Raw genomic sequence first — 12,447 nt, 5'->3', positions numbered from 1 at the left:
GAAATGCAATGCCCCCTATTGCAATTTGAAGCCGCATAGCAGCTACATGTATTTTGGATAATTTAAGAGTTCAAGGCCTATAACTTTGCCAAATATCAATGAACAGGACCTAAACTCTGACACACCATCTGTATGTCATGTGAATAGACCCACACACACAAGATCAGCATAATATCTTAAAGTGTTTTGAAAACAAGAGGGCCAAGATGGCCCTAGTTCGCTCACCTTTTTGAACTCAACCAACATATCATGCAGACAAACATTTTGACAAAGTTACATGAAGATTGGGCAAGAAATGTGACTTACAGTGTTTACAAGGTTTTTCTTTTTTTGATCTAGTGACCTAGTTTTTGACCCAGCATGACCCAGTTTCCAACTTGATCGAGATATCATTGGGACAAATATTCTGACCAAGTTTCATGAAGATCAGACAAGAAATGTGGCCTCGAGTGTTTACAAACCAAATGTGAACGACGGACGGACATACGACCGACAAAGACCGGTCACAAAAGCTCACCTGATTGCTCAGGTGAGCTTAAATATCAATAAAACGGTTATTATAGAAAACAATTCCAAGTCCAAGCCCCATAACTTTGCCTAAAATTAATGGACTAGAACGAAAATCACACTTCATCTGTAAGTCATGTAGGTATACTCAGACACCAAAAAAGAGATAATAACTGAAAGCGTTTGAAGCGGTTATTATAGAAAATATTTTAAGTCCAAGACTCATAACTCTGTCAAAAATCAATGGACCGCAATGAAACTCACACCTTCTATATGTAATGTAGGCAGACTCATATACCAAATATCAGGTCAATATCTTGGAAGTGTTCTAGAAAAAAGTCTGGAAAATAGAATGCTGGATGGAGGTACAGTCTGACTGCTACATGTATGTGCCATCTTACCCAGGCATACAAATATTGTCAAACCATGTAGGACTTGAATTACGTTTGGGGTTATCATTTTAATTGGTGGATACAAACTTGTTTTCGTGTTAAAGGTTGCCTGTATACTTTAATATATATGCACAATAAATATGTATTTGTTTAAAATGTTTTTGATCTGTACAAGAATAAAACCAAGGAAAGAACCCCAAAAACAATATTACAGTTCTTGTTCTGCTATCTGGTTAGTGCATTGGTTGGTGCATGCGCCTGTCACCTAGGTGACCCAGGCAAAATCCCCCTTCCCAGAAGCATTTGACTTTGGATTTTGGTCACTATACCGGAAAGGTTGGGTTTCCGATGGGTACTCGGGCTTTCTGCCACAACACCACAACAAACTATAACATTTTTCACCAACAATGCATAGTTTAGAAGCAAGTTTTTAAGATAGAAATGCTAGTACACACTGCAGGTCCACACATAATGCAGCCTCATGTGCAGAAGGACCTCATAAACTTCAAAGCAAACACACACACACATAGTTAAGAGTTCTTGGGCTTTGCACTTCACTACTTTGTTCTTTGAGATTCAAGTTTCATCTGACTATTTTTCAATCTTTTAAATCCCCCCCCCAGTCATTCAAAAAGCATAGTGGACTTCAGAGAATGCTGGTTCTGACAGTGTTTAAAAGCTAGAAATCTGACTGTTGGGTCGAAACTCACTTGAGCTTAATTTGGTTATAAATTGTGCCATAAAAGTATTGCTCACAACTGTCTGCATTGTACATGTATTATGGCATTACCTAAACTGTCATATGCTGGGAATAGGGATGCTTAGTGAGACTGCGCATACCAACCACTGTGCTTTAAAGACATCCATCAATAACCCAGCATGTGTGTTAGGAAGATTTCGAGGTCCTTCTGCACCTTTGACTGCATTTTGTGAGGACCTGGAGTGTGTCCAAATACTCCCATCATACTAAAGTACAAAAATTTCAAAATCAGGAAATTAAAAAAAATACAATGTCTAGCTATTAAATGTTTTATTAATAATTTTATAATAATAATAATCTCTTTATTTTCTGAAGGTAGCTCGTTAAGACAACACATTGATACAAAGTCATGCTAACAGTTAAACAATGGCAATCTTAGTTTTAATGAGGCCTTCAAACAACTTTGGTATGTAAATGCATTTCTGCATTATCATGCGAACATGTAGACTTTGACGGACATAAGAGTACAGTAACTGTGTTATAGAAGTGTTATAAAAAGCAACTCTTTTACATGACTTCTCTTATATTATTAATTTCTCTTTCAATATTGAAATGGTCTCAAGGAACAATCATTTATTTACAGAAAGTATTTAAGAATATTAATTTTATTGTTGATTACATTTTCCCATATGCACACAGTCTCACGCAGGCATGCACACTCACACACACATACATGTACACATACTATACAAACACATACAATTTAAATTTTGGTGTTTTTCATCTACTGCATAAATGGAAGACGGAGTACCTAAAGAAACTCCAACCAGTCATGTATAGAGGATTGGTGAACAATAGAACAATACCAGAACTGATTTCAAGGTTTTAATTTCCATTGACAGACTGATTGCTGATTATAAAATACACCTATAACAACCACAACATCTTTATCAATTAAATACATAACAAGAAGGAACAGTTTAGTGTGAATTGAAAGCACCATGATCATTTGAATATTTGTTCAGCTAAGGGAATTAATTAATGGTCTGATCCTGTAACATAATTAATTATCCAATGGAAGTAATGCAATTGCATGTACCATCATTACCATCATTATGTGCTTTAAATGTAAGAACAAGTAGAAAACAAAATGTCATCATTTAGTTAAGAAAAACTGCTTATAACAATATTGTTTTATGAAAAATAAATAACATCTATAAATCAATAATAAAAAAGTTGTCTGGTTGAATTAACAATGAAAATAGTTGGTGCTAAATCATCACATTAATGTCTTTGATTGATTCTTTTCTCCAAAAAAAGTTATAATAATACAACAATTCTTAAATTTTTTCAGGTTTCATTTACAATATTTAAGCTGACCTCATGACGTCTAATAAGCAGCAATTTTTTGCAGTTTTTACAAATCAAAGGCCTTAGTGAAAAATTACCTGTGTGTGTTAAGTTATGGAATTCAATAAAGACATATAAAGCAGATAAAATAGTTCTCAGCTCAGCTTGCAGAATACAAATATAGCAAAGGAACGAAAGAATAAAAGTCTGTTGCAAGGCAAATGATTGTTACTAAACACAATATCAAAAGCAATCGCAAAATTTAAATTGTCACTCACAATAAAACAAATAAATGAAAGAACTAAAATATACCTGAGCATAAAAATATATTTTAAACAGAAACGTCCATGATAATAAAACATAAAGAAAATTAAGCCTTTTGCATTGTATAAATAAAATGAAAAACATGTTTTTGGCAAACAGCACATACAGTTGATTACAGTAAGCCAACAGTAGTGAGAAGAGAATATGATAATTATGCAGTATTGTAGCAATTTGGTGAGTAAATATCTGTAGAAACTGTTTAGAAAAGGCATTTGAAAATTATATTACGTGACGAGTCACGGACACAGATGCTGCCTTTTCACACACGTGGAGAGAGACAGGAGAAAATAACACATTTGCATTGTTGATCTTTCTTAGCTTATTAACTGTTTTATGCTTCATTTTTTCTTATTTGTATTTTTTTACAGTCTTTAACACACCCTTGCACAGCACATGTACATGTTTGCTAGAATAACAACTAAACATTTTTATACAAATCTCGATATCCGACCACAGTATTTTCTCTTAAAAGGAAACAAAAGGGTTAAAAAATAAAAGATAAATAGCAAACATGGTGTATTCAGTTTTCAAAATATACAATGGAATGCTTTTAAAATAAACGCTATCTACATGTATGCAGGGACATAAACAATTGAATATAAGATTCTATTTACCCATAAGTCATCAAGCAAAATGAATTATGTGCCTCAACAATTACTAGAAATATTATTCATATGAAACAGCGGTAATAAAATATCCTATTTTGAGTACCAGAAATTTAATTTTCATATTGTAAACATTTTGTTAAGAAATAAATGAAACAAATTCATACTAATTCACGGTACAAAGAGTTACCTTAACATATGCAATCTTAAACATTTCATCATAAAATGAACTTAAAAAAAGAAACTAACTATCTGCAAATCCTGTATCGAACATCAATTTTGCCTTTAAAGAGTTACAAAAACACCTTAATGTCATTCAATAACATGTTCATAAAAAAAAATGAGAATTCTTTTGTAGCACACTACCAGTAAACATGGAAAGGACACAAAACAAAAATGATTTTAATGAATAAAACAATGTTTCATCACAAAACAGTTCTTAAACAGACAAAAATATTGCACATTGACCCTTATGCAGATCAAAAACAACAAATATACAAAATAAGATTTAAAAACAGAGCAAGTTTTCATATTTTCTCACAATGGAGACATTTGAAGTACCGGTATTTTGTGGATAACATCACTAATACAAGCTTTACTGATTAAGGTGCAAACGGCGAAGTATTTTACAATATACAAACAGCTAGGAGCCTCACAAAGGTCTTACAGTATATAACAAGTTTTCATTACATAAAAGTATACAAACTATAGCTATGGCCCTTTTCACTGTTCACTTGTGTAATTTAATTGCTAAATAACTTATTTATAAAACAGTACTACAATTTTGAATGCAACAAGGGCTGTTTGTAAAACATGCATGCCCCCCATATGGGCTCTCAGATGTAGTGACAGCCATTTTGTAAATATGTTTTTTGTCACAGTGACATTGACCTTTGACCTAGTGACCTGAAAATCAATAGGGGTCATCTGCGAGTCATGATCAATGTACCTATGAAGTTTCATGATCCTAGCCATAAGCTTTCTTGAGTTATCATCGGGAAACCATTTTACTATTTCGGGTCACTTTGACCTTGACCTTTGACCTAGTGACCTGAAAATCAATAGGGGTCATCTGCCAGTCATGATCAATGTACCTATCAAGTTTCATGATCCTAGGCATAAGCGTTCTATAGTTATCATCCGGAAACCATTTTACTATTTCGGGTCACCGTGACCTTGAACTTTGACCTCGTGACCTGAAAATCAATAGGGGTCATCTGCTAGTCATGAACAATCTACCTATCAAGTTTCATGATCCTAGGCTTAAGCGTTCTTGAGTTATCACCCGGAAACCATTTTACTATTTCGGGTCACCGTGACCTTGACCTTTGACCTAGTGACCTGAAAATCAATAGGGGTCATCTGCTAGTCATGATCAATCTACCTATAAAGTTTCATGATCCTAGGCATAAGCGTTCTTGAATTATCATCCGGAAACCATTTTACTATTTCGGGTCACAGTGACCTTGACCTTTGACCTAGTGACCTCAAAATCAAAAGGGGTCATCTGCGAGTCATGATCAATGTACCTATGAAGTTTCATGATCCTAGGCCTAAGCGTTCTTGAGTTATCATCCGGAAACCACCTGGTGGACCGACCGACAGACCGACCAACATGTGCAAAGCAACATACCCCCTCTTCTTCGAAGGGGGGCATAATAAAGTATATTGTATATTTCTCACAATTATAGTTTGCGTTATGTTATCCTCCAATCAAAAGTGGTTCAGGTATTAAAATATTCTTGAACAAGTAACACAGTTAACAAAAGTTGTCTTAAAAATTGCTAATGTTGATGTATTTTTTTGTTGCTTTTGTGATTTCTTAAGATATGTAAGCCTTTATAAATTCTCAAAACATTAAACAAATCAATCGACACAATCTCCTGCTGCTAATTACAGAAACCAATTGGCAATTTGTCTTCACTTACATAAATGCTTTTACTAAATATTTACAAGAAGAGAGATTGATTCACTTTTCATTTCAGGACAACAAAATCAGAAAAGATCTACATGTATTTGTCGATCCTAAAAAAAATAAATAAATAAAACACCAAATCAGATCATACCTTCCAAAACCAACATTTAAACCAATATATCTGTACTGGTTTATACATACAACATTTATGCAATTAGATGTAGAAGTAAAAGTAGTCAGAAGGAAGGTAAATTGTCAGATACATGGTCTCAAACAAATGGAATCTTATCAGACATTTGGTATATCTGTCAGACACAAGACTGTTACAGTGAACTTCAACTTCTCTAATCTTTCTGCCTAAAAGGTTTTGCAGTTTCTGAGAAATGTTCAATGTACAATTTAATTGAAATCTAGTGTAAGGTCCTATTCAATTAAATAAGAACCTCTGTCTGTCCCATTTTATATGTAAGCCATGCCACATAAAAACATTATTATAATCACTAATTAAGAAAATATACAACCATTTACATTAAATTAACATGACTGTTAAGATGTGTTCATACGTTTTTGATGTTTAATTCAACAATTAAATAAATATCACATAGCAATACTACCTATCACAAAATGGGAGAATGTGTATGTCCGTTTACTTACTTATACATGGAATTAACTTGTATGAACATGTTCCTATGTGTCTGTCATATATATATAATTATTATTTATCACATACAATTATATCCCTTAATTAGAACTGGGGTTCAAATTGTTTACAACAATACATTAAGATAAAAATGACAATCAATTCATACCTTGAGTCTGATCATAATGCAAGATGTTTTAAATTACAAAATGAGAATACATCAAGAGACTATGTACATCTATATAATGCAATACATATCATTTGTGTACAAATGTATAAAATGCAAAATACTAGCTGTCAGTAAAATAATGTCTCCAAAAATATACAAATACTCCTAAGCATAATAACAAATACCGTCGTATACTAGTGCTAACACTGATTTTAAATCATGTGTGACAATCGTAAATGGAGACTAGTGTGTGATAATAAATAATGGTTTCTGCAGTAAATACTACCATAAGATCTGACACATATCTTTTAATTTATAATAAATTAAACAGATAGAAATCATTTGAAATCTACCATTGAGTACACCAAACATATGTACTGGTTCTCATAATATTGGTACATACTTCATAATTTTCAAATATGCTTCCCATTGTTGATCACTTGAGTGTTATTCAATATAGATATAAACCATGTAAAACAGGAGCTGTGTTTGTGAAACACAATGCCCCCTACTGCGCTTTGAAGCTGCACTGCAGCTATTTTAGAAACAAGGTTATATTTTTAATGTAAAGGTCATAGTGACCTTTGACCTAGTGACCTCAAACCATGTTTGATTGTAGATCTCAATGAGCTGCATGCACATGTACAGTTTAAAGTAAATAGACCCAAGAGTTTTCATTTTATGAGCAAGGTTAAAGTTTTGGGACAGACAGACACACACATACAATGACAGACAGACAGGCCAAAATCAATATACCCTGATCATTCGATCTGGGGGCATAAAAACTGAATTTTCATTACTTGCATGAGTTCTAGCATTTGCAACCCAAAATTGAGTAAATCCGTGAATTAAATTTTAAACAATTATTATGTTTACCATGAACCTACTTAGTTTTACAATTTTAGAAAAGATCTTAATGATTTTTCCTGTATTTCTTGTCAGTAAATAGCTTTATTAATCATACCAGGAAATGTTTATTTAATAATGTTTAAGTTTTTAATGCATATTGCAAAAACGAACAAAATTGCAAAATCATTATTTAGAACACATTTTTACATTGAAACCTAAATATGCATACTCTGTTTCGGTATCAACATAGTAATAATTAACATTAAATGGACATTTGCATTGGATGTAAGTTGTCATAAGGTACTTCAACTGCACTTGAAATAATGCCATTAACTTGGTTTTTATGTAAAACATTTGTATAACTATGTATTTACATAGTGGTTACAATATATGCAATTGACCAATTTGATGTAAGTAATATTATAATAAGGTGAAATGACTGGAAATCAAATGCCATCAAGTGGAGGTCTCCATTGCAGCGGCATGGCATCGAATGCACTCTGCCAGACTGCTTGAGCTTGCCTTACACAGAAACTTCATCTTGTAGAAATCGCGAATATTACACCTTGCCCCATGCTGAATCCTTCTCGCAAAATCGTGAATCAATTCTGCACGCTCCTTTTCCAACCACATTGCGAGTTTCGGTTCCAAGTTACTATGGCGCTCGTCCTGAAATTCTGTATCGTTTTCACCTGGACCCCACAGAAGGTATTCTGTATAACTCCGAACGATTGGCAAGCATTCGATGACACCGGATTCAAGCATTTCCATGATTTTCTGAATTCCTGTGTAGATGAAAATCGCAGAATCATCTAACACTGCTGCTGCGTCACACTTTGTGCACATGTCGTGGAGGAACTGTTCTAAAAATAGACACACCCTGTCGATCTGCTGATCTTCAGATGCACGCACTTGTGGCAGGAAAGAAACTGTTTCACCAAGGCAGTATGGATTTGAGATTAAATACAAATCATGAAAATCGGCTTCGGAGAGCGAATGACCCTGTTCGAGACAGTGTGATATTGCACTAAGTAACTGAAGCACAAAGAACAGGACCTTTGCTAAGAATCCTTTCTGATTGTCACAAACGGTTTCTAGAGCATTCATATGATGTGCCAAACTTTCAGTGATGTCAAATAGTCCTACAACAATGTAGCATTGCGATGAGTTAGCGTTGGTCTGGTTTAGGCAGGTTTCCAGTATCTGACTGGTTTTTATGAATTCATCTGTTAGGTAGGAAAATGGGACAGAGTCTGTGAAGATGCTTGTTGGTTTCAGAAGACTCGGATGATTGGCTGAGGTGATCTCAGGTCTTGAATGCAGCAGCTGAAACAGACCAATCAGATCTTATGTTACTAAACATAATTGATGTTTTGTGATGGGATGGGCGTAATATTCAAAAGGTAGTACTTATAGTACCAGTATGTTATCATAATCAAAGCTTTTATTTTTCTTCGTCATTATTTTCTTATTCATGTTATGTTTCTAATTTTTAACGTGATTCATTTATAAAAATATTTGTCCTGGTTTCATTTAGACAAGTAAATGATGCAAATGGCAAAATGTTGACAATAATAATATTATGTTTATTAACTAAAACTTCTCTATTTTCCGGTACATTGTCAAGATGTTCCTTATACCTGCCTTCAATCGATTTATGGCATGCAATTATATTTTATAAGATAAAGGCCTAGTTAATCAAATCACTTACAAGAGAGATTCAGATAATGCCACATCCTTATTAGTAAGTCACACAAAATATTCCTAATAAACAAAAAAATTAATTTTAATACAAACAATGTTCACATCTGAAGGGAGTAAATCCCAAGAAAGTCAAAAAGAACTATACCATTTTATAATAAGACTGTTTAAAGCCAACTTTGTAAAATTGTCTTACCATAACTTGGCATGGTGACAACGTATTTCTCAGCTTGGCATTGTAGATAACACACTTTTCTGATGTATGCACTGGTTTCCCATAGATGTCAAAATCATGCCACTTTAAGGTACCGACTGATCCCAGATTAAGATTCTCCTTCGTGAAACACTTCTCATGCTGTGTGTAGATCTCCTTTATTGTGGTAAGGTTCATTGACGTCAGCTTGCTCATCATTTCCCGCAGTTGTTCCTCGTTTAAAATGACCGCCGCGCCTGGGCGATTCATGGCCACGTACTGCTCAAATCCAGAACCGATTTGCCGCGGACGACGCCTCGGAATCGGTCGAGGTCTAGATAAACTGCCATTAGCAGACGACTGTTCCGAATCAGAAGAAAAAGAGTCTTTTTGTTTCAGAGAAGAGGCCTGATTCACATCACTGATGCCATAAAACTCTGAATGATGGTCTTCACTTTTGCTATCTCTTTCATCGTTATTGTTAGACCCCAGTTTACCATAACCGTTTGTAATTTCTTCGTAAATGGGTTGACTGGCTAGCAGAGCCCTTCTTTCTGGACTTAAATTATCATCAGTACCGTGATTTCCACTGTACCCATCTTCTGTTACATCATTGGTAGATTTGGTCATGCGATTTGCGTTGGCCATATTGGTTACAGTGGTGATGAAACTGGTTGTCATGGAGCCCAGACTGATAGTAGATTCTGCCATTTTGTTGACTGTTTCGTTGTTTGAGTTCTGATGAAGCTGGTGTGAACGGACTGGTTCTAGATAACCCTGAAAAGCAGTCAAGAATTTAAGCTGGAGGGAATATGATTTGACTGTTGGAAAAAGATCGTGTTTATCATGCAAGACTTACCTCGCTGAAAATTGCATTAAAATAATATCAAATATAAAATAGCTACACTTTGGGTTCCCACTTTTAACAATACTTGCTTGTGTTTACTAATCTTTGGTATGTCACATTGATATACATAGCATGATCAAACAAGACTATTGCCAAGCAATATACATGTATGTCCCCTACCGGCTCCACCATTCTCAGAAATTCCACAATTGTCAGATTTTTTTATATATTTGTTGCCATAGCAACCAGAATTTTCGACATAGGAACAAAATGAAATGGCGTGCATAATGTCCATATTGCCATCTATCCATGTTTTAAGTTTCATGAAAAAATATGAAGAACTTTTAAAGTTATAGCAGGATCCAGAAAAACACCATTTTCAGCAGTATTTCTAGTCTATTTGTTGCCATAGGCTTAGCAACCCTAATTTTTGACGTAGGAACAAAATGAAATGACGTGCATAATGTCCATATTGCCATCTATCCATGTTTCAAGTTTTATGAAAAAACTATGAAGAACTTTTAAAGTTATCGCAGGATCCAGAAAAGTGTGACAGATAGACAGACTGACAAACTGACAGACAGACTGACAGACAGACAGACACACAGACAGACACACAGAGCGCAAACGATAAGTCCCGTCCGGTGAAACCGGTAGGGGACAATTAATGTTTTCAATATAAAACCCTATAACCAAAGTGATAAAACGTATTTTCATACCAAAGAAAAGGATAATTATAAAATTTTGAGAAGGGGAAAAGCTTGCATTCTATGTTATTAATCTACACTTGCATGCTAAACACGCTCAATCCATAAAAGTTTTTCAAAAAATCATTACCTCACTTCCCGTCATAGAAGGTGGCCGCAGACCCAAAACTAGATTGCCCTCAATGACTGGATCGTAGAAATTTCGCTTGACATCACCCACCGGTGGGGACGGGGCCTCTGTCTTGATGAACTCGTACATGTTCTCAAGGGAACCATGGGGTGAAAGGTCGCGATTGTCTCCCGCAGAGGTCGAACCGGAGGAGGTGGAGCCACCTGTGTTTGAGGCAAAAAGGTAAAAGTTCAAATAAGATAAGTAGATATATATAGAGAGCAGTGATAGGTCTAGATTGTCTCCTGATGGGGGCAAACCGAAGCAGATGGAGTAACCTGATTAGGAGACCAGAGGTTAAGATCAAAGAATAATCAGAACTAGAGCTTTGTCACGGATGTGACGTATACCCCCACGTGCCGCATTGACACAGACTATTTTGCATGCTGTCTTCACAAAACAAGAGAATGTAATTTATGGCAATTTTTAACAATTGTTTTCTTACATTATTATTATTATTATAATTATTATTTACAGCCCATTTGACCTTTCAACTCTTGAATTCTTTCCCATGACACGTCGTCCAATGACTGTGAACAAAATTAATGTACAGAGTCATTTTAAAATCTCACAATGAATGACATAGTTATGGTCCAGACAAGATCATTTATTGCCATTTTTTACCTTTGAACTAAAAGTGTGACCTTGACCTTGGAGATATCTACCTAATTCTTTTGCGCGACACACCGTCCAATGATGGTGAACAAAAGAGCCAAATGATTTAAAAATCTCACAATGAAAGACATAGTTATGGCCTGACAAGCTCATTTATGGCCATTTTTGACTTTTGAACTCAAAGTGTGACCTTGACCTTGGATATATCATGTAATTCTTTCGCGCGACACACCATCCAATGATGGTGAACAAATGTGCCAAATGATATTAAAATCCCACAATGAAAGACATAGTAATGGCCCGACAAGCTCATTTATGGTCATTTTTGACCTTTGAACTCAAAGTGTGACCTTGGAGATATTGACGTAATTCTTTCGCGCGACACACCGTCCAATGATGGTGAACAAATGTGCCAAATGATTTTTAAATATCACAATGAACAACATTGTTATGGCCCGGACAAGCTCATTTACAGTACAGCCAACCCGGAACAAACATATTGCGCGGCTACGCCACGGCCAGATTATTAGTACGCGGTGGCCGAATCGTGTGTTCATCAGGCGGAACGCCGTGGCACTCGGCATCAATCCGCGCAATGCCGCCGAGTCTGTATTAACCTCGCATACTTTCGCAGCGTAAATCCGCCGCATACGTATGCGGCGTGTCGAGTGCAAAGATAATCACCTACATGTACATATGTGTAGCGTAGAAACCAAGATTTACGCTAGTTTCATAATTATTATTTTCACGTTTAAATAAGCGAT

At 35.2% G+C, this 12,447-nt stretch overlaps 1 protein-coding gene across 2 annotated transcripts in view; it reads right to left on the bottom strand.

The window, feature by feature from the left end:
• Positions 1 to 2,470: 2,470 nt before the first annotated feature.
• Positions 2,471 to 12,447, bottom strand: part of LOC127850204 (serine-rich adhesin for platelets-like) — a 58,095-nt gene continuing 48,118 nt past the window's right edge. For both annotated transcript variants that reach the window (XM_052383058.1, XM_052383059.1), the window contains 3 exons: positions 11,030 to 11,232; positions 9,349 to 10,122; positions 2,471 to 8,777 (listed from right to left, as the gene is read on the bottom strand). In XM_052383058.1, the coding sequence (XP_052239018.1) occupies positions 7,908 to 8,777; positions 9,349 to 10,122; positions 11,030 to 11,232 (1,847 nt within the window). In that variant the 3' untranslated portion in view covers positions 2,471 to 7,907. The remainder of the gene's footprint in view (positions 8,778 to 9,348; positions 10,123 to 11,029; positions 11,233 to 12,447) is intronic.

Source organism: Dreissena polymorpha, chromosome 11 (genome assembly GCF_020536995.1).
Source record: "Dreissena polymorpha isolate Duluth1 chromosome 11, UMN_Dpol_1.0, whole genome shotgun sequence".
In the NCBI taxonomy this organism is placed as follows: domain Eukaryota; kingdom Metazoa; phylum Mollusca; class Bivalvia; order Myida; family Dreissenidae; genus Dreissena; species Dreissena polymorpha.
Note: the sequence above shows the minus strand (reverse complement) of the source record. Positions and strands in the feature narration are given on the sequence as shown.